General features: G+C 49.7%; 7 protein-coding genes across 7 annotated transcripts; 4 read left to right on the top strand and 3 right to left on the bottom strand.

Moving 5' to 3' along the window:
- Nucleotides 1-1172: 1172 nt before the first annotated feature.
- LTR84_001915 (uncharacterized protein) lies at nt 1173-2192 on the top strand (the record flags this gene model as incomplete). Its single annotated transcript, XM_064845533.1, has 2 exons — nt 1173-1249; nt 1310-2192. 2 exons carry the CDS (start codon nt 1173-1175, stop codon nt 2190-2192), a joined length of 960 nt encoding a protein of 319 aa, XP_064707078.1.
- Nucleotides 2193-4386: 2194 nt separating this feature from the next.
- Nucleotides 4387-6286, top strand: LTR84_001914 (uncharacterized protein; the record flags this gene model as incomplete). Its single annotated transcript, XM_064845532.1, has 6 exons — nt 4387-4436; nt 4491-4540; nt 4604-4849; nt 4905-4918; nt 5026-5664; nt 5720-6286. 6 exons carry the CDS (start codon nt 4387-4389, stop codon nt 6284-6286), a joined length of 1566 nt encoding a protein of 521 aa, XP_064707077.1.
- A 1550-nt stretch (nt 6287-7836) lies between these two features.
- Nucleotides 7837-10476, top strand: LTR84_001913 (uncharacterized protein; the record flags this gene model as incomplete). The annotated part of the gene is made up of 1 exon (XM_064845531.1): nt 7837-10476. The coding sequence occupies one exon, from the start codon at nt 7837-7839 to the stop codon at nt 10474-10476; it is 2640 nt and encodes an 879-aa protein (XP_064707076.1).
- Nucleotides 10477-10939: 463 nt separating this feature from the next.
- LTR84_001912 (uncharacterized protein) lies at nt 10940-12383 on the bottom strand (the record flags this gene model as incomplete). Its single annotated transcript, XM_064845530.1, has 5 exons — nt 10940-10984; nt 11076-11190; nt 11272-11624; nt 11705-11999; nt 12073-12383. 5 exons carry the CDS (start codon nt 12381-12383, stop codon nt 10940-10942), a joined length of 1119 nt encoding a protein of 372 aa, XP_064707075.1.
- Nucleotides 12384-13431: 1048 nt separating this feature from the next.
- LTR84_001911 (uncharacterized protein) lies at nt 13432-16377 on the bottom strand (the record flags this gene model as incomplete). The annotated part of the gene is made up of 1 exon (XM_064845529.1): nt 13432-16377. One exon carries the CDS (start codon nt 16375-16377, stop codon nt 13432-13434), a length of 2946 nt encoding a protein of 981 aa, XP_064707074.1.
- Nucleotides 16378-16795: 418 nt separating this feature from the next.
- On the bottom strand, nt 16796-17646 carry LTR84_001910 (uncharacterized protein; the record flags this gene model as incomplete). Its single annotated transcript, XM_064845528.1, has 2 exons — nt 16796-17302; nt 17350-17646. The coding sequence occupies 2 exons, from the start codon at nt 17644-17646 to the stop codon at nt 16796-16798; spliced, it is 804 nt and encodes a 267-aa protein (XP_064707073.1).
- Nucleotides 17647-18047: 401 nt separating this feature from the next.
- LTR84_001909 (uncharacterized protein) lies at nt 18048-20311 on the top strand (the record flags this gene model as incomplete). Its single annotated transcript, XM_064845527.1, has 2 exons — nt 18048-18201; nt 18252-20311. 2 exons carry the CDS (start codon nt 18048-18050, stop codon nt 20309-20311), a joined length of 2214 nt encoding a protein of 737 aa, XP_064707072.1.
- Between the last annotated feature and the right edge of the window lie 6 nt (nt 20312-20317).

Genomic DNA, 20317 nt, shown 5'->3' with positions numbered 1-20317 from the left:
CCAACTACATACCAACGCTCTGCTTCTGACCCTGAGTGTTGTGGAATACAGTGCATAATGCGCGTGCCTAATCAAGTCTGTGCCTGACTCCTAACGCTTCAAACAAAGAGCAGTTCCAGCTCTTCTTATCCGAGAATCACTCGTGCTGTCTTTCTCTCGTCCAATGGTTCCCGACTACGTACTCAACTTTGATACTTGATTTAGGTTAGGTACAGATTCAAAGTCACGCTTGATACTCCTGCGTACCTTAGTCGACCTCACGACTATGTGGCAGAATCCAATTTACATACTGACTAGGCAACGAGGGCCAGTACCTTGCTTAGTCTCACACGCGGAGTCTCTGTTACATAGGTATTTATTTCACAGCACAAGATCCAGGAGATCAGCACCACGGTCCACCACATGCGAGACCAAGCACGCCCATGCCTTCGGACGTTCTCGGTCCTTTCGAATGATCGAGATCACATGTCTGTGTACGACACACTACTGTCTACCGACTCGACTACTCCGAGCCAATAACCTGAGCTGAGTAGGACGAGATCACATACATCGTGGGGTCAAACAAACCACCTGCCTGCCATGGGGATTTTTCCATCTGCCGGCCCCAGCATCTCCTCAGAATAACCCAACGGGCGAAGCGAGCCCCACGCCGCCTCATATCCCGGGGAATTGTGATTCGATTATTATTGGACGAGCCTCGGAAACCCACCCCCTTCGCCCTTGGAGCCTTGCCGTTGCTAGGCTTTGGATAGCCTCTTGGAGTGTCTTGTCCGGCGTATTGTACTACTGAGAGCGGGAGTGGTGGCACTGCTCTTTTTCCCTGGGTGGATGGGAGGTATGTACAAAGCCATGTCGTGGTTATGTGGTGTTGAAGGGGTTTCCCCCCTTTGATATATCGGACTATATTTCGAGAGCTGCATCTGTATTTGGCTGGGCTAAGAAGTAAATATTGGCCTGTCTTGATTTCTGGTATCTTCGATATCTGACTCAGTGGTATATATAGGAAATTTTTTTTATTGCATTCGGGCTTGAAAAGCCACTTTGGTTTCACGGTGAGGTCGATTCCAATAACTTCCGAATATCAATTCAAGAACCACGAGGCTGGAAGCGCAAAGGAGTTTTAAGCGTTGACGATTGAAGAAGGCTCTTTCTTGCATCTCCACTCCTTCGCCATGACCAACCCCTCACAGGCTGATAGAGAGAGGCAATATGCTCGAGCCAAGGTCCCTTTGAAAGTAATTATAGTTGGGTGAGTGACCTTCGGTGGGCTTGCTGATGTGAAGGGCAAATACTAACTGCTCCTTCACAGCGCTGGCATCGGAGGGCTCGCGGCAGCACTCGCACTAGGCAAAAGAGGTCACGATGTACACATCATTGAGTTTGCGCCCGAGATCGCCGAAGTAGGTGCCGGTATCCAAGTGGCACCGAACATGTGCCGACTCCTAGACCGCTGGGGAGTCGGCAGTAAGGTACGACAGAGTGGCGTGCAGTTGAAGGCGATCCATATCCTGCGCTGGCAGTCAGGAGGCTTGCTGGGAAGTGTACCCATCAACCAGGAACACGGCGAGCAATTTGTCGTGCACCGTGCGGATCTGCAGATGGCCCTGCTGGAGAAGGCCCTGTCACTGCCCAATGTCAAGCTACAGGTTAACACAAGGGTGGATAATGTGCAATTCAGTCCTGCGGCGGTTTTGTTGAACGATGGAACCACGGTGTACGGCGATGTGGTGCTGGGAGCCGATGGCATCAAATCCATGATCCGTGCTAAAGTGCTGGGTGACGAAAAGGACGTCGCTGTTCCAACTGGAGACGCGGTGTTTCGAGTGGTGCTCACCAAGGAGATTCTCAGCAATTTCCCCGATCTTTTGCCTTTCATCGAGGAGAAGAAAGCAATACGGTGGGTCGGTCCCGGTCGGCATCTAATCGCTTACCCTGTTCGTAACCACGAGATATATAACATGGCGCTGTCACACCCGGATCGCGGTAGGGTTGATGAGAGCTGGACGTCGATCTCGTCGAAGAAGAACCTTCTGGCTGAGTATGAAGGGTGGGATCCGAATCTGATCAAACTCCTGGACCTCGTCCCTGAGGGAGAAGTCCTGGAGTGGAAATTGTGTATGCATGCCCCACTGGCACGATGGGTACAGGGCAGCTGTGCATTACTGGGAGATGCATGCCATCCCATGCTGTAAGTTCTTCCCTTGATGTGGTTGAGCTGTAGAGCGAAAGACTCACTGTTAGCAGACCGTACGTAGCACAAGGCGCCGCACAAGCAGTCGAAGACGCAGCTTCTCTCGGGACGCTCCTGTCATCACTTTCCTCAAGGGAAGAAGTGCCATTAGCTTTGCAAGCCTACGAGAAGGCACAAAAAGCTCGTGCTGAATATATCCAACAGTCGTGCTTGACCACGAGAACCGCACTACATTTGCCCGACGGAGCTGAACAGGAGGCTCGAGATCAGAAGTTTCGACTGCTTTCTGAGGGTGGTGATAACGATGATAAATGGGGGGATCCCACGGTTCAGCAGTTCATCTGGGGTTGGGATGCTGAGGCTAAAGCGGAGGAGGCGTGGAAAGGTGAGACAAGTTCCCCACGAAGATAGATCATGACCAGAAGCTATGGGAGAATGACTGACACAACACGTCCAGAATTCAATCGTGATTCAACTGTTTTGGTGAGTCGACTTTGAAGCTGGGTAGTACTCCCGTTTCCCTAGGTACCTAGGTTCTGGCACGAATCATGATGAGATGCCTAGCAGGTCTGGCAAGTATCTCTGAAGGATGTGAAAGCCGGCAATTCACCATGAAAATGGGAGGGAGAATCAGTAGAACGAGGTACAGTGGCATTACGGTCGCCACTTTACCTTAATATAGAATTCCATAGGGTGCCTGACTTTGATCCTAACATCTCTCAGCTCTGGAGCAGCATGATTATTGTCCCAAATTATGGATAGGCGAGATGGAGCCAAATTGGCCACGCGCTCTAACGAGCTTAATTCCCTGAATAGCACATGAATTCTTCCAAGATCAGTATTATCAACACGCTGTTTTCGTGGTTCGCTGGGCAGAACCTCCAGGATGCTTAAGATGTCATTCATGGGAGTCCTTTCATGTCCTGGTCTAAAAGAGTCGTGTGAAAGGTTTCATCTAAGTCGTATGGATATTCACCTTTGAGGTCAATTGCGGAAAGCCTTGATGACCCCCAGCTAGCTGAAACACATCTTCTGGGATCCAGTGCATGAGGACGTGGGAATACAAATCAGCCGATATACGGCAGTTGCGAGGTCACACATATGATCCGATGTGGAGATGATTCGGTATTTGCTGGAGATATAATAATGATTGCACAATTTGGATTAAAATAGTTGAGAAGGCTAGATGTTGGTATGTGCCTAGGTACATATATACTTTTTTGCTTGGGGGCGTAAGGGAGACATGTGATTGAGTAATTGGTTGGAGTCAGGATCAAGCAAATCTGGAGGACCAACAACCTTTCGACTTGGCTTTGGAGCCTTAAGCCGCTTGGAACTCAATCCGGGGCCTTCCTAGAAGGAGCCTAACTCACTTAGGTACAGAAGCTCCTCAAAAGTACGGAGGACAGAATGTATCCTGCTTTTCAAATTTTTGGAGCTCCGTACCTCGTCTTGATCATGGCTTCCAATCAGTCATTAGATCTACCTCGAAATGCCCTGTTTGTTGGGACAAGGCAGGGTTGGTTCGGCGCAGGTCTCCGGTTCTCATTGTCTAGATGCCACGTTGGACCAAACGTCGTTCAAAGTGAAATGATCAGCAATCATAGCTTTCGATTGTCGCCAGTGTGGCCAGTGTCGATCATCGGCAATGGAGCCATATTACGCGCACTAACCGGCCGATTCTGCGGGTTAAACCCACCTACTTCGTACTTACCAGGATAAACCAATGGGTACGCAAAGCAATAATGCAGGCTCTTCGATCAGGGGGTTTCGTGGCTTTTACGAACTGGTTGCTAGCACAGCAGTAGTTAATTAGCGCCACGTTTCCATCGATCATTGAGGAAGCGCACAAAGAGCCCCATGTGAGAAGACCTGGAGCCCCGGTTCAGCAGGAAGTCGTCGCCCCACTACACTATCATGTCTGGTGAAATGATTGACCAGTGGACTAACTCGACATAGCTAATCGAGAGCAGAATGTACAAGGTACTTCGTGGTTAATCATTTCTTCATTGGCACGCATATAAGGGTTTTCAGTCGACCGGAACTTCCTGCCACATGGTCATTGACCTTCGACTTCTTCTTCTTCTTCTTCTTCTTCTTCCACCAAGCTTGCTCTGTTATTTTCATCTGGGACCTCACTGAGGAAATCGGCCTGTTACTGCTAGATAGCTTCAGAACAGAGTCTTTCACGCAAGATGGTTGACCATGGTGAACATGGCGTCCATGCGCCACACTTGAAGCACAGGTACGTACCGAATGCAGCTTTTGTCAAAACAGAGTCACTGACATGCTCTATTAGTCATGCCCATGAAGAAGACATTCCTGGGACTGTCAACCTCCAAGCACTTGGTAAGCCCGAGCGTTCACTCGTCGAATTTTCTCCACGTTTTGGTTGATGACTTGTCTTCTCAGAGGGTGACGACACCGGCTATGGACAAGCACTATTCCCTGTGCCGGCAGACGACCCCAACGATCCTCTTCAATGGGGAAATAAAAAGAAGACCATGATCCTTTGCATCTGTGCGGCTTACTCGTTCTTGGGTAATTCTGCTCTCCTGGGGCCGAGTGTGTATATTGGAATCTATTCCGAGCTATTCAGCATCACGCCTGCAAAGGCATCGGGACTAGTCAGCTATCCTAACCTAGCATATGGATTTGGTACGTTGGGATGACACTGCTAAATGAATGGGGCAATTCATACTAATGTGTAAAGGTTCCTTGGTCCTCGTACCATGCTATCTCAAGTTTGGAAGGCGGCCGGTGATGCTGGGATCAATCATCCTGGTTAGTGCAGCTGTTTGATTTGCGGAGTTATTTACTGATCATTCTTTTAGTTTGCGGCAGGCTTGATCGGGTCTTCACAGTGCAACACATTCGCCAGTTTGATGGCCACCCGGGTCATTGCACAATTCGGCGCCGGAGTCTGTGAAGCTCTCCCTGTCCAGTTGGTGAACGACATTTTCTTTCTTCACGAACGTGGTCAACGTCTCGGCTACTACACCGTGTGTCTCTGCCTTGGAGCCACTGGGCCCCTATACGCTGGTTATATGCTCTCGGGTGGTAATTCGTGGCGACTATTCTTCTACGTCGAGTTTGCATTTGCTTGCGTGCTGTTTATTCTTGCGTTTCTCTTCGTCGAGGAGACCTGGTACAAGCGGGACTTGATGAAGGCCAGACTTGGAGCGGCAGTGACGGCAAATGCAGAGCCAGAAAAGGGCGTCGAAACCGAATCCGCGGAAATTTCGCCAACCGCACCCGCTCGGAAGAGCTTTGTGTCGACCCTGAAACCTTGGGGAGTCTATGATCGTGAAGCGCCCTTCTTCATGACCGCCATACGATCGTTCTCCTATTTCCTCGTCCCGAGTGTCTTTTGGGTGGTGGCCACTTATGGTATTTATATTGGCTTGGGAGCCTTAGCATTCAACTTCACGTTTCCCATCAAGATTGTTGCGCCGCCCTATAATTGGAGCCAGGTAAGCTATTGATATGTGATAGGCTGAACCTGGTGTCGTGCTAACCTATGTTTAGACGAATTCGGGTCTGATCGCAGTTGGAAATATCATTGGATATGCGTTGGCTGTACCATTCACCACGTCGTCTGATCGATTAGCAGCATATCTAACCAAGAAGAATAACGGCATTCGGGAGGCAGAGATGAGACTGGGTGTTCTGCTGCCCGCTATGCTGATTGGGCCCGCATCACTTATAGTATACGGCTACACTGCGGAAAGAAATTTGCATTGGATTGGCTACTTCGCTGGGGTGGCCATGTGTAACTTCAGCGCATATTTCTTCTTCACCTTCACGCTGGCCTACGCAGTGGACAGTTACACGGTGAATCTGTCAGAGATGCTGATCGCAATGAATCTGGGAAAACAGGCCATCTCATTTGGTATGGGCGAGGATCTCCTTCAGTGGGTCCTGACCCTCGGGTACGTCAAGACCATTGCAGGTATCTTCTGTGGGGTTCTCGCCGCCAATGATCTGGCACTCCTGCTGTTCATGTTCTACGGGAAGAAAATCAGAATCGCGACCAGCAAGACTTGGTTGGCGAGTATGCATAGGAAAACTCAGGTTGTGGGAGAGTCTCATTGAACCTTGCAGTGCAGAAGGTGATGGCCGAGGAGTGAGGCAAGCATCCGTGTCACTAACCCGCCACGGATACTGAGTACTGTGAGAGCGAGACATGATACCTCGGTATTTGTCACACATTGGTGCATGTACATGCTCACGAGGGATACATATTGGCACTGTTAAATGCTACCATTATCTCCAACTACTAGGAAGCTGTTAAAATGCACGAGACACATCGCCGTCATCGTAGTCTTCGAGACAGCTTCGTTCAATCACTGGTTTGAATGACTCAAAGAAATGGAAAAGCCCCATGTTGTTGAACCGAAATCCAGGGTTCCAAACATGGGGCTGGGAAGGCTGCCCCATCTCCAACCGACGATTTTGATGGCGGACATTGATCTGAGCCCGAAGCCTTCCCCACTTTTGCGGAGGAAGGAAAAGGATTGACCATTCAGCAAGGTAAGTTGTTGAGGGGTATTTTATGAATGGGTGTGATGGGAAAGGAGCATACAGGACTTGAGCTGGAGGCCAAAGGGACGTGCTTTAAACCTAGCAAAGCACAGAAACGGAGAGTAGGTCTTTGTTGCTCTACACACAATCGATGAATTGAAATTATGTCAAGGAGGACGAGCCTTCTGAGCTCGAATACGAACAAGGGTGGCAGTCAGCGTAACTAACTTAGTTATCATCTCTCCAGGGCCTGGGGGTGCCTAAATCGCCTTCCGAATCCATCTCTGGTCTGACCTGTCCATTTCTGTGAGGGAATACTACGTAGGCTCCATGTTGGATCCTTCTTGGCCCAGACCAGCACCTATTCTAGCGCTTTGCCCTGCTGGTTCATAAATTCCGGGGGCGGTCATGGGGGTTTAACTAGTCAGTTAGCGATTAGTATCTTTCCATCCCCAATTCTCCAGACTTTTCGTCTCCGCGGCTATTCTTGAGTTCCGAGCCTCGACTGCTAAAGCTTCGACTTCGGTTTTCGTGCCACTGTCCTTGCATATTCCATGTATAGACCCTTTGCATCCGTTTTCTACAATTTGACGAGGCACAACAGGATCTAAGACCCCTATCCTCGTGGCGTCCGACGCAAGCTTGCTGCTTTCCGTATTAGGTTGGCACGCATCGTGGCTCCGAACCGAATTCAATCCTTACACGACCTCCGTTATCCTTTTTCTGCTCTATTTCCACTTCCTCCCTCCACCTCCCACATTTCCCTTTTCCACAACGCCTTGCGGGACACTATCTACTGTCTCTATACCTCCACCAACTGCCCTCTAAGCATCAGTCATGGTCCTTAGGCAATGTACCGTTTGTGGTCGCCGTTTCACTAAGACCGAACACTTCAAACGTCATGAACGTTCGCGTAAGCCAACCATTCTCTTCCTGGCTAATGCCACACGCCGTCTATCCTAGCTCACCAAATTAATTAGATACTCGCGAACGTCCATATCCTTGTACCATATGTGACAAGGCTTTTTCACGAAGGTAGGTCGCGCATCATCATAGTACACATTTCATGTCTATATCTATATCAATTCTCACACTGAACCAGCGATGTATTGTTCCGCCATATGAAATGCCATGCTCAGAGAAACGACAAAAATACTCCAACGAATCCCTCGACTCGCAGAAATACCATTTCCGAAGGTGTTGCTCCTCAACCTCCACAGAATGAGACCGACATCAATTCTCCTTCGGCGCTTTTCAATGGTGCTCATAATGGTATCCCCTTGATGCAGATCCTATCACCAAGCAATTATCTGCCTCCTCCTGGAAATGATCCTGCCCATGTACCCAATAGGACCTCCTCTCTTGACGTTACGGGTCATTCATTCCTAGATGGAGCCACCAATCAACCCCATCATGCCCTTAACTTACAGCTTTCAAATGCGACGTGGAATGTGACTTCTCCCCTCAATACTATGAGCAACAAACCTTCGGGCCCTTCTCATCAAAAGCCATCTCCATCTCAAATATCGGGTGAGGCATCTACTTTCGATAACAGTGTTACTACTCCCGGAAATCCTGTCCAAACCCCTAGATCCGAAATGGGACCCAACCAATTCATGGACAATACCAATATCGATTGGCTCCCTCAAGCGCCTGATGCCACGGATCATAACAACTTTCATGACCCATTTCAGATGTGGCTCTTCCCTTCACTAGGTGATCTCGACCAGTCCCCTGATTTCTTACAAGCTTATGGCCTTCAAGATCATCAGCCACAGTTTCAGGACCCAAAAGACTCCAGTCGTGCGAATGAGGCTGCCGACAGGACGAGGAATATCGCCAAAGTCCCACGAGAACGATTTTCCAGAGTACAGCGATGTTGGAATCCGCGACCCGGGAGAGTCTATCGAATAATGACGGTCTTATGGAAGGATGTCGCTTCTTTGCCGATGGACAACTTGTTTTCAGAGTCACCCAATGGCGTCGATGACTTTAGAACGACATCAAACTGGGGCCTGGACACAGAATGTAGGATTCGTCTTAGAGACCAGTTTCGAACTCCTGCTCCTTCAGTATTTCATTCTCCTCGAATTCAGCCAATGCTTGACCCAGTATTGTCAGCAGCACAAGCCGCCACCGCCAGTGACGAATTTCCACCTGCTGAGATTCTTGATATCGCCCTCGGGCTCTTTTTCCGTCGCTTCCACCCGACCGTACCATTTATTCACGTCGCCACATTTTCAGTGCGGAACACTCCTTCACCTATGCTGTTCGCCATCTGTTTGATCGGCTTGAGCATACTCGGAACAACTGGAGCGACGAGGTTTGTCGGTAAAATGTTCCCCAGTTTTCTTCAACGTGTCTCCAGCGACGTAGCGGCATGTACGCGAGGCTCAACTCCAACATCACAGCAACTCGTTGTCTTTGGTACAGCACTACTCACTCTCAACCTCTCAGTCATTACCGGCGAGAAGGATACCTTTCACCAATGTCAAATGCTCTATGCCAGTCTGATTTCCATGGCTCAACAGAATGGACTCTTTGCCGCCAACGATGGACAGTCTCTCGGCTTGCTACTCTCCGAAATGTCCGAGTCAGATGACCGTTGGAAAGCTTGGTGTCGGATTGAGTCGGCCAAGCGCCTCATATTAGGTCTTCTACTTGCCGACTCCTGGTATTCCCATCTGTTGTCGAAAGCCCCCATCATCAGGTCTGAGTCTGTATGCGTCATCGCCCCTTGCCACGAATCACTCTTCCAAGCCCGATCAGCAACGCAATGGCAATCACTTCTCCGCAGTGGCAAGAGCCAAAATGCACCCATGTTTCGAATAACCGACCTGCACAAACCCGAGCTTGAAACCAGCGCAAAACTCGGCTATTTAGGCACCTCTTCGCTCCTCGCACTTCTCCAGATACAAGTTCTGGAAGCGTATCAACGCCTCATGGAACCTGACCCATTGACCATAGGATCATTCATCCCCTGGCACGTATACTCCAGCGACGCTCGTGCCCGCACCCTTGTACCGGCCCTCCTCGCCGGAGCACGAACTGCAGGCCCGCTATCAAAAATCGACGATACAAACTGCACAGTTCTCTGGCACAGCCTCTGTGTCATGCTACTAGCAGATTTCCGCATGTTTGAACTCGCGGCAGGCCGCCATGGGGCCGGTCCCGCGACCAACGCTCTCGAGAACATCAGCCATTGGGCACAGACGCAATCAGCCCGGCGAGCGTGCGTCCACGCCGCGCAGAACTTCAAACTCATGTCAGAGCGCCGTGTCTCGGATAACGTCACCAATCACTCCGTCATGGCACTCTTCTCCTCTGCACTCATCCTCGGCCTCTACCTCTTCATGGTTGCGCCCGGCGGTCGCGGCTCCTCACGCCAGGGCACAGCGCCCGTCGAGATCGTCGAGATCGAGCCCGACTGGGCCGAACTCCACGACCTCGGCTTCAAAGACGACTCGCAGTCCCACTCCCAGACGCAATCTCTCCTCGACCACCCCGACCGCAGCACCACGATGCTGACGACGAACCGCGAGGACGAACACTCGTTTTCTCTCATCTACCAGTTCGTCAAGTTTGGAGGCACACTCAGTCTGAATGGTGTGACGCACCAAGGCGGCTATGAGTCTGCGAGGCGCGTGCTGCTTGATTTCGCGAACCTCATGGATGGCATTTCTGGCAGGAGGCTGCGTACATTTACCCAGGTGCTGCATATCATGAGTGATGATCTGATGAACGTCGATCCGACGATGTGATTGTGGATGCACGTTGGGCTGCTATGGAATACATTTGGGTGTTTCATTCGACCTCTTGAATTAACTCAGACGAAGGCTTTATAATTATCACGCTATACAATACTATGTAATGCGAGGCATGGACATGTCCCGGAAAAATTGATCCTTTGACTGCATGGATTGACTTCATCGGGAATGATATTCATCCATTCTTACTTTAGCCCAGTTCAGTGCGTGCATACGTCGAAGGGAGGACGTCATTACCATACATGTATGACATTCACCATACCTATCTCGTTATAATGGTATGTTCTCATGTGGACTCGACGCTCAAATGTTCATTTTCTTCGTCATTCTCTTCGTGTACAGTATATTTCGTCAAGTTCTTGAGACCATTGATCTTCGTTATTCACTCCTGTCCCTGCAGCATCTACCAGGACGAAGCCAGTGGCACGTATACATCCTACTTTATGCACAGTCTCCATTAGGTCGCGCCGGAGAAGGCGAGGTTTTCATTGCCAACGACACCCTGGGTATGGTCAGAACCAAGGCTTTTGAGAATGGCGATAGGAGATTCTTTTGAGAGGGCATTAGGGAGAACATCTATTGGTCGCACTTACCTGTTTAACGTTGCCGATCCCGGTCACCTGGCCATTACCCCCGGCCTGGATGACATTGGCATAGTTATCAGCCATGAGCTGAATGCCGGAAACGAAACCCTGCTCGTCAAATTCACTGGAAAGATGCGGGAATCTGGTTAGCTCATGCACGCCGCTGCAAAAAAAAAGAAACATCAAAACCGCGCGCGCTGCTTACCAGTGTCCGCCGTTGGGAGAATTATTGACCGTCTGCAACGCGTTGATCTGGGCAGTCGACAAGCCAGCCTGGGCGGCCAAATCTTCGTAGGCCGTGATGGTCAGGGGCAGTTGCTCTTGAATCAGGGCGAGTTCTTGCTGTGTGCTCTGGTAATGGATCGTCGTCGCGCTGAGCGTTGCGGCCGCGTCCTTGAACGGTACTTGTGGTGGCAGCGCACCGCAGTTGAGGAGCACGCCGGTCTTGAACTGTGACATGAACGCCGGGACGTAGAAGCCGGATAGCAGGAGAGCGCCGCCGCTGACGCCGGTGAAGAAGGTCTGGGATTGGTCGAAGGCGATGACTTTGGGGAGTTCCTTTTTTTTTCGGGCAGATTGATTAGTTGATGATTTCTCTCTTTTTTTCTTTCTTGCTTTGTGAGCTGGACATGACATACCTGAGTGATGAGAGCGTTCACGGCAGCCGAGTGTGCAACACCATCGACCCGGTTGGCACCACTGCCGCCACCCCAGAATAGATTTGGATCAGGAGCTAGGGCGACTACGCCCATCAGGTTCTGCTGCACTGCTTGGTTGGGGAAGTCGAAGAATGATTGTCCGCCGTCTCCATGGAGAAGGACGTTTATCCCCATAGTACCAGTCTGATTAGCAGCCGCTGTTGCAACTTGTATCCCAGAGGCGGCTTTGAATTGGGATGCTGGACCTGATACTCTGTATCGAATGGGAAGACCACTGATCACAGGTTAATTCTTCGTGTTTGCAGACATAATAGGCTGTGATAGCCGTGGATGGAGAAAAGACATACTTCAGCAAGACTGTTTTGTCCAGGACGGTTGATCCGTCTGTAGCTGTCCCAGTCTTTACCGTTCCTACCGGAGTACCATCAAAGGCTGCGTTGACTCCAGGGTTCGCCGCGTTTATGGCACCGCGGCCACCACGTCCTGTCTGCGCGGTTTGGCCATTTCCATTCCGATTTCCATTGCCATTTCCATTTCCGTTGCCACTGCCATTACCAGTTCGACCAGGTCTTCTGAGACGTTGCGGAGCTGAAGTGGAGGGGCTCACCAGCAATAGTAGTCCTAGAAGAAGAAGAAGCGACGAAGAAAAGACATGCATCGCGAAACAAAACTCTGCGAGAAATCGAAAGACTATAACAGGAGTAATATTGGATGATTTGAAGAATGATAACCAGCACCAGTCATGCAACAATTTGATTGAAAGGCTAGAAAGCAAAGCCACGAGCTGAGCGAAGACATAGTAGTTAATGGCGCCCGTCGTACGACTGAAACAGAGCTGTGGTGGATATGTGCGGCCAAACACAACGTAGAGGCAGTGCTGTGTTCTAAGATGTCGCGCATGTAACAGACAGCATCTGTGCTTGTGGTTCTGTTTCGACGCTTGGGCGAAGGTTGGGATGAAACCGAGGGAATGGGGTTGACTTAGGCTTCCAAAGAGGGTCTTGTCAACGTGTTCGAGGACTGTACTCCGTATGGGGCTGTCCTTCGAGTTTCTTACCTATTTTCTGTGTCCACTTAGGCTGTTTGGTTCATTTTAGGGTTGGTTACACGTCTTAGTGTCGTGTTAGATGTAGAACTTCCCATGGGGACATGAATGGTGATAAGTGCCATTTATGCGCCGTTTTGTGGATGATATTCCTGTAGGTTTCTCTAGCATTGGCGATGTTTGGATTTCCCCAACCCCGGCAATACCTTCCAAACATTACAACCCCTGATCCATATGCAACGGGTCCTTTGGGCCTGGTGCTGCCTCAGCGATGGGGTATCTACCGTAAGAACCCACCTACCCAGTTAATTATGGACCTAATTTTTTTTGAACCGGTAGGACGAAAATTACCTTCGAATACTGGACAGAGGGTACCTAACTAGGTAGGTGTCTAGACCTCAGAATAGCAATACCCGGTTAGTAGCCCTGAGCCGCAAGGGCAGAAGCCCGGTCGCAGCAAGTTCGGGATACCTGGGTTTCATCGCCTACGACTGAAATCTATACTTTGGCTGCCCACTCGGTGGAAACATTCATTTATTCGTATTCGTTCACTCATGTCTGTCTATGTATATGTAGTGCCATCTGCAAAACAGCTAGTCTCTCAGTCAAGCCGGGCAAAGCGTTGACATCAAACTGGAACACGGGCAATTTCTTTTCGCTATCAAATATCGAAATCATCGTCCCATCCGAGCTGCGCATATATGTCATCACTATCAAGGATCGGGATCTGATTCGGTTTAGGTACGCTGCCGCCACCATGTTCATCCACTCTACTCGCCACGAGCGGGCTCTCACTTTGATCATCCTGTGATGAAGAAGAAAGCCTAGCGCCTGCCTTGCGGTCTAGTCCCAGAGTCATATCAATATCGAGACCGAGATCGGCCTCGACTCCGCGTCCACCCATGACACGATCCATCATTTTGCCCGCTTGTGCCGGTATCTCCGGTGCATCACGAAATGCGTCTTCGATACGCACCTCGGAGCGCCTGATCGGGGTGAACAGGACTGGTCGTAGGGAGCGGGACATGTGTGGCCCGCTGCGGCCCGGACTCTGTGTACGTGAGGATGGAAGATTTAGGTCGGATGAGGGGTGGGGTGTCAGCCGGTCTTTGCTGCTGTTTAGAAGTTCGAATCTCCCGGGCCTGGATTGTATTCGAGACTGGGCTGGTGTTGCTGCTATGATGCCCATGGTACCATCTACCTGATCACCAGTCTCACTGGACTGGGGGTGTTGGCACAAAGCCAGGGGATTGGATGTTTTTCTTTCCAATCCTCGGGATGGCGTCTCGTGGATTGCTGTTAGAACTGCACGCTTCATTGCTGATGAACGAGGGATGTGGCTTGAGGATGGAATACCAAAGCGAGGTTTAATTGACGAGGAGGGAATCATTGTCTCTTGTGATCGAACTGTCATCGTTGAGGGCATTAGGGGTAGTTCGGGTTCAAATGGCTCTTGGTCTCGTATCCTTCGCGTTCGAGGTGTTGCTGCGATCTGCACTGATTGGGAGGTTACTTGAGCTTTACGTTGCTCAATCTCGTCCATGAACGCACCAGCCACGGTACCTCGATTTGGCTTCTTGAGTGCTGCTATAGCAGCATCGAGTTCTCGTTTTTGTTCTGCTAATCGGTCCAGCTTCCTTCGCTTGACCTCATGAGCCCTTGAGTCCGCGACCAAGTCAACCTCACGATTGCTGAAGCTGACTGCTCTGGACAGCATACCGTTACGCGAATCGGGTCTCTCTGATCGCTCTCGCTTCAAGGAAGGGATGATAGGCTTCATCGGGCCAGTCGACGCACGGGAAAGTATCGGAGGTGAGGCATGGCGATTGGTTTGGTCTTCACTGAGAACACGTTCAAGTGTACGTTTTGCAACTGGCTTACCCGGGAAAGCCCGTGTGGCGGAACCAGAGACTGATTTTGAGCGGGAAAGTTGTGATGATCGCGCATGAAGCTTGGGTCTCTGGGGAGAAATTCCCGAACCACCAAGCTTCCGAGAGAGTGACTTGATTTGATCAGGCAACTTGACTGAATAGAAAGGGACCAACACGTCTTTGCAAAAATCTCGGAGTGTGTCATTAGTTTTAGCCTTTGAGCTGGCCTCTTTCTTGGTGTCGCCCGCAAAGTCTTCAAAACTGAGGGTATGCCAGATGCAAAGTCGATCTACCATAGTATCTAGCTCACTGGGCAAATCTCGTTTTTTTTTGGTTGCTTTGCTCGGTGTCTTCGCGATGATGGAATTGGGGTCGACTTCAACAGATTCAAGTTTGAACTCAGGATCCAGCGGAGTTGGTGTCTCTGACAGCCGTGCAGAAGCCATTTCTAGTAGCATAACTTCCAGAATGAGCAACAGTTGCATCTTTGTCTCGCGTGTGCGAAGTTCGGCGGTCCACTTGCGCAGCTCTTCCTCATGACCACTCGCAGAAGGTAGTCCTGCTTTTACTTCTCGGCCACCCCACCACTTTCGGATAAAATCTTTCTCATCTGGCCAAAGCGAATCCTTACCAAGCTTGCTTCGTTTCTTGCCACTCTTCTTCTTTTGAGGCTCTTCATTACCCTCGTCAGTGGAGATGGCGTTCACCACCTTGGACAAGGACTCCTTATATTTGAGATCGATCTTCGTAGTTGGCAAGACGCTTTCTCTGTAGTGGTTGGTGAGTTCGATAATAGAGGCAGCCGAGTCTTTGGCTGTACGAACATGGGCACGAGCACGGCTGAGAGGACCTTTGACGTAGAAAGCGAGAGAGGTCTTCGAAGTATATAAATGGTCCAAATATTGATTTCGGAGTCGCTCGTAGGAAATTTCTTCATCAAGTGGTGTCGAAATCAGTGCCTCTGCAATCGTTACTGGGGGTACATTCTCCATCTGCAGTGGTATAGCGGCTTCGAATGGGTTCTCTGGTTTGATCTGTGGCACAGGGGTGATTGGTAAGGATTGCAGTGGAATCTCAGAGGTCGGAAGTTGTTGTGGGAGCAAACTTGGGGAGCTTGACATCTCAGAAGTCAAATCATGGCTGACTAGATCTTTTGGCATGAGAATAGATTTCCTAGCCAAAGCCCCACGTTTATTTTTGGGCCTCTTTGGACTCTTTGGTGTAGGTAATGCATTGACACTGGAAGCAGACCAGGTCCTTGCGTGAGAAGATGCTGGTCTCGGGTTGGACAGAAGATTGGGATCGACATCAGGGACAATGCCTATGGCAGCATTCTTGCACCATTCCTCAGACACCCAATGGTGCAAAGGACACGAGACAAAAGTTTCATTCCCGACTCTTTCGATTGCATGTAGTCCGCCATACGGTAAGCATCTTGCTAACAGTACTCTTTGTTCCCATTCTTGCACAGATTGAATTGTCGCTTCAAAGACGAATGGTGATGATCCTGAGGGAGGTGCAGATGTATTAAGCCATGCTAGAGGAAGGCAGGCTCTTGCGACTAAAGTGACAGGAGTGAATGTCACGATTTGTGATTTTGACCGAAGAGACGCAGTGAATGTGTCTGGTAGGAGTACATCGGCAGCGTAGTCCCCAACATCCTCGTACTTTCTCTTCTTGTCGTTTATTGAAGTTTCGAGATTTGGAGGAGAGATGTTGTTACCGCTGGTGGGCATAAGTGGTGCTCTGTCCAAAGGGGATATTGACTGCATAGCTTGCCATTACGGATGTCCAGACAGTATTATGTCTAGGAGGCAAATACTTTGGTGGTGATACACAAAATAATGGTCAGTTATTCAAGTCTTCAAGACGTGGACGCGCAGAAGGAGTCCTGCAAATTGACGTCACGCGTTGGAGGCAAGGCTGGGCCTTGGCACAAGGCTGAGTACGTAGGGACCGGACTGATCCAGTAGGTACCTATCTACCTAGGTATTAGAGACGGCGACCAAAGAATTCCCGGGTAAACTTCTGTGCTATCTGGTATTAGAACATATGTGTATCTGATCTATTGACCAATTCATCGCTAATCTGTACAAACTCAAAACAATCAATAGTCCAAAAACGCCCTGGAATGCTGCTGGGTCTGTCGTCGTCTCACCCCAGCACCACTGCCAGAATGATAATCAACAAGACGATAGCAAGAATCAGCAATAGGCAGCAAGCCTTGTTTCGTGCAGCTTTCTGATATCGGCTTGCACTCCTCAGCTCGATATCGGCTCCCCGTGTATCTGTCAAAGTGTTTTCCACATTCACATCAATGGCATCTATCATATCGCCCTGCTCACGAACGATGTGCGCAACATCTCGGAAGAGCTCATTGAGCTCACCCACTGATTGCTCAATCTGTCGGATCTCTCCTTCTCGTTCAATGATCAGATTCTCCTGATAGTCAACCTCGGATTGTTGGGCTAGTCTTGGCTCCTCCAGAGATTGAAGTTGTTGTTGCCCTTCTCCTGTGGGTGATTGAGCAGAGGATGCATCTTCTAGGGCAGCCTTGGACGCTCTTTCCTTCTCCACAGCTCGCCTCTGCACAACCTGGAATTCTGACAGAGCGGAGGCGAATTCCCGGGAGAGTTTTTGATTTGTATATCTTTGTGCAGGCTGTTTAAACTTAGTAATTGATTGCAAATCGGTATGACAACTCTTACATTGAGATTGTCCCAGGTCTGAGCTCTCTTGATACCTTCGCCAACCTCTTTGAATCCATCTCTTGTTTCTTCCAGTAGATCATGAACCCGCTCTCTTCCTCTTTGGGTATCGCGCTTTGTACCAAGACGACCGATGTCGTTTGATAACTTGGAGATATTCGAGACTAATTCAAATAGCTTTGTAGATAGTGATTCTGTGAATCTCTGGAACTCGGGGTCGTCTCTGTATTGGGGATCATCTTGCCGCCGGGTTGTGGTGGGTTGTGACTCTAAGGAGGAAAGTCTGTCGAAGGACATGTTTGTGCGCTTCTGGAATGATAGACGCACTGTATGGACAGCAGCGACAAGTTTCAAGATGGGCTGGAGGTAAGGTAATGAGCTCGACGTTGAGATTGGTGGAAGCCTGCACTTGGATGGCGACAACGACCCTCGGTTCTCCGTGTTCAATCAACCTGATGGCACGTGACTAGGGCGTGAGTCTGCCATCAATGGCCCGCCCTACTTCATATGACCCATGAATCATCCACCGGAGCCCATCGCAAAAAAGTTGCCCGCGTCTTTGTTTACAGATTGACTCTGGATTGAATCGCCATTTCAATCCCCATCCGTCTACTTAGCAGTTTGCGCTGGTCGATGACTGCTATTTGGACATGCCTCTCTACCCTCTCGGTCCTCTCTCCAGTCTCTAAATCACGACAATGTCAACTCCTGTTCCCACAGTCCGTCCTCCGCGACACTACTACCGATTCTTGACTTCAGCGCTACACTCCAGATTCGTTCATGTCCTCCTTCGATCTCTCTCCCTCGGCCTCATTTGTGTTGTCGGTATTTCTCTGCTCAGCTCCAACACTCGTAAGTTACGAGGCTCTCCTTGATCTCATGTCACCGCTAATATTATGTAGAGCCTGGCGGGGTATGGCTCAATGTCTTCACTGTGGTCCTTGCAGTAATATCTTCCTTGATCGGCCTCTACTATTTTAACACGGCGACTTCTCTCATCGGTGGCATTGGCGTGTATCTAATCCAGCTAGGTGGTCTCGACATATGGTCCCATTATAGATCAACCAGCATTCTATCCCTGACACTTTCCTTGTTCAGACTGTCCATTGGCTCGGTAATATATCTCATGTGCAGCGTCTTCATATTCAGTCTGCAGATAGCTACACTCGAGGTTGGTCAGCAGACGAAGATTTCGACCTGGGCCACACTAAGCAGGAATTTGTTCAGCTCAGACGCCTTGAAAGCCATCTTCGGCTATGGGCTTTCCGCTTTCTGGTTTAGCGAAGCATATGTCTGGTCATCTTCAGACCTTGGTTGGGTCACAAGAGGTAGTCATACGACATCTGACACATTGAATGAGCGCGGGATCTTTCTGCAAGCCTATGTTTTGATGCTGGCAGTGGTCTCTGCATTCACCCATTTCTACCGCAATCACTCTTCGCTGAGGATTCCCGTCTCGAGAGTGCCTTCTTCCACATCAAACGAAGTCGCAAATCAAAGCACACACCCAATCAAACCAAGATGGTCGCAGGTGGAGAAAGCCTTCTGGCCTGCTATTGTCCGAAGCCTTCTGGCAGTACTCATCATCATCCCGAGTGGCATCATCTATTTAGCCTTCCTACGGTCATTTTTATACTCGATTCACCTGTTCTTTGCCAAACTTTGGTTCGATATTTCACGAACAAATGCGCACGCTACGGGTTTCGTGGATATGGTTGACATCAGCAAATACCTTGTTCGCTGCTCTGTAGCTGGGATTTTGCTACTCTTCACCTGGGACATGTCCTGCAATCTGTTCCTCATCTATTTCAGCCAAGAACCTACCAAGATGGGCTTGCCGCTGTCCGCATCCAGTAAGGATCCTAACGGGACCCTTTTGACTGGGCTGAGCTCGAAGAAACCTGTTGTCCAGACATTTGCCTTTTGGGAATTGGCTATTATCGCCCAAAAGCACAAAGATCGAAGACAGGCCATCTTCGAAGATATTGAGAGACCCAGTGGTCCCATGTGGCCTCAAATGCTGCAAAATGGCCTTCAAGTTCTGCGAGCTATTGATCTACGAATCAATGGGCCCCCTCCCATTCCACCTTCGGAAAATTCACATATCAAGAGCTTACCAAGCATAATTCCCAAATCATCCTATCCATCGAGTTTGCCTACGAAACCAAAAGCTTCGTGGATGAGACAAGGAGTATCGGAGGTTTTGGGCGATTTTGGAAACAGTGACGACGTCTGGTATAGTGAAAACGTTGAAGCGAAGGTATCGTCTGCTCTGAGTCAGGTCAAACCTTCAGGTGCGTCGGAAGTCTTGATGGAAAACTTGACCAACTTCCTCCCGAGCCCAGTGATTGCTCTGCTGAAGATATCCCATTTTGACAAGATCAATGCTACTGTCCTCGGATCTCCAGCAGGCAATGCAGCGTTGATTGTCGATGTGATTGAATCAATTACGAAAATGCTTGTAGCCAGTCTCACCGAGGATACCTTTGGCAAGGCGACACCTACAGTTCCTGATGCTGTGAGAACATTTACCAAAACACTGACTACGATTGAGAAATTTGTGAACGCCAACAAGCCAGGATCTGACAGTGGTATTGAAGAAGTTGGTATCATCGTAGAGAGATTGAGAGCTGGTTTACGGGAGCTTTTGGCTGCCTTTCAGGTCTACTTGTTGGATGCCGGCTTGGGAATTGCCGAGCTCAACCAGGCGAGGAGGGCAGCGGAAGGCCCCAAAAGCAAGGAAGCAGAAAGCAATGACACCTTTTCTCGAAAGTCTTCACCTCCAGAGAACGGTACCTTGCAGAATGCATATTCAGGCAAGCAAGGCATGCGAAATAGAACCGATGAGCCTGCTCCAAACAATTCCCGACGGACACTGACTACGAATGGTGTACGGAGATCAGGATCTGGGAGTCAGAATGGCCGACTGTTCCCCAGAAAGGAAATGGAACAAGTAAGATGAATGTTA

The sequence above is a fragment of the Exophiala bonariae genome, assembly GCF_035927105.1.
Source record: "Exophiala bonariae strain CCFEE 5792 chromosome Unknown scaffold_11, whole genome shotgun sequence".
Lineage (NCBI taxonomy): Eukaryota > Fungi > Ascomycota > Eurotiomycetes > Chaetothyriales > Herpotrichiellaceae > Exophiala > Exophiala bonariae.
Note: the sequence above shows the minus strand (reverse complement) of the source record. Positions and strands in the feature narration are given on the sequence as shown.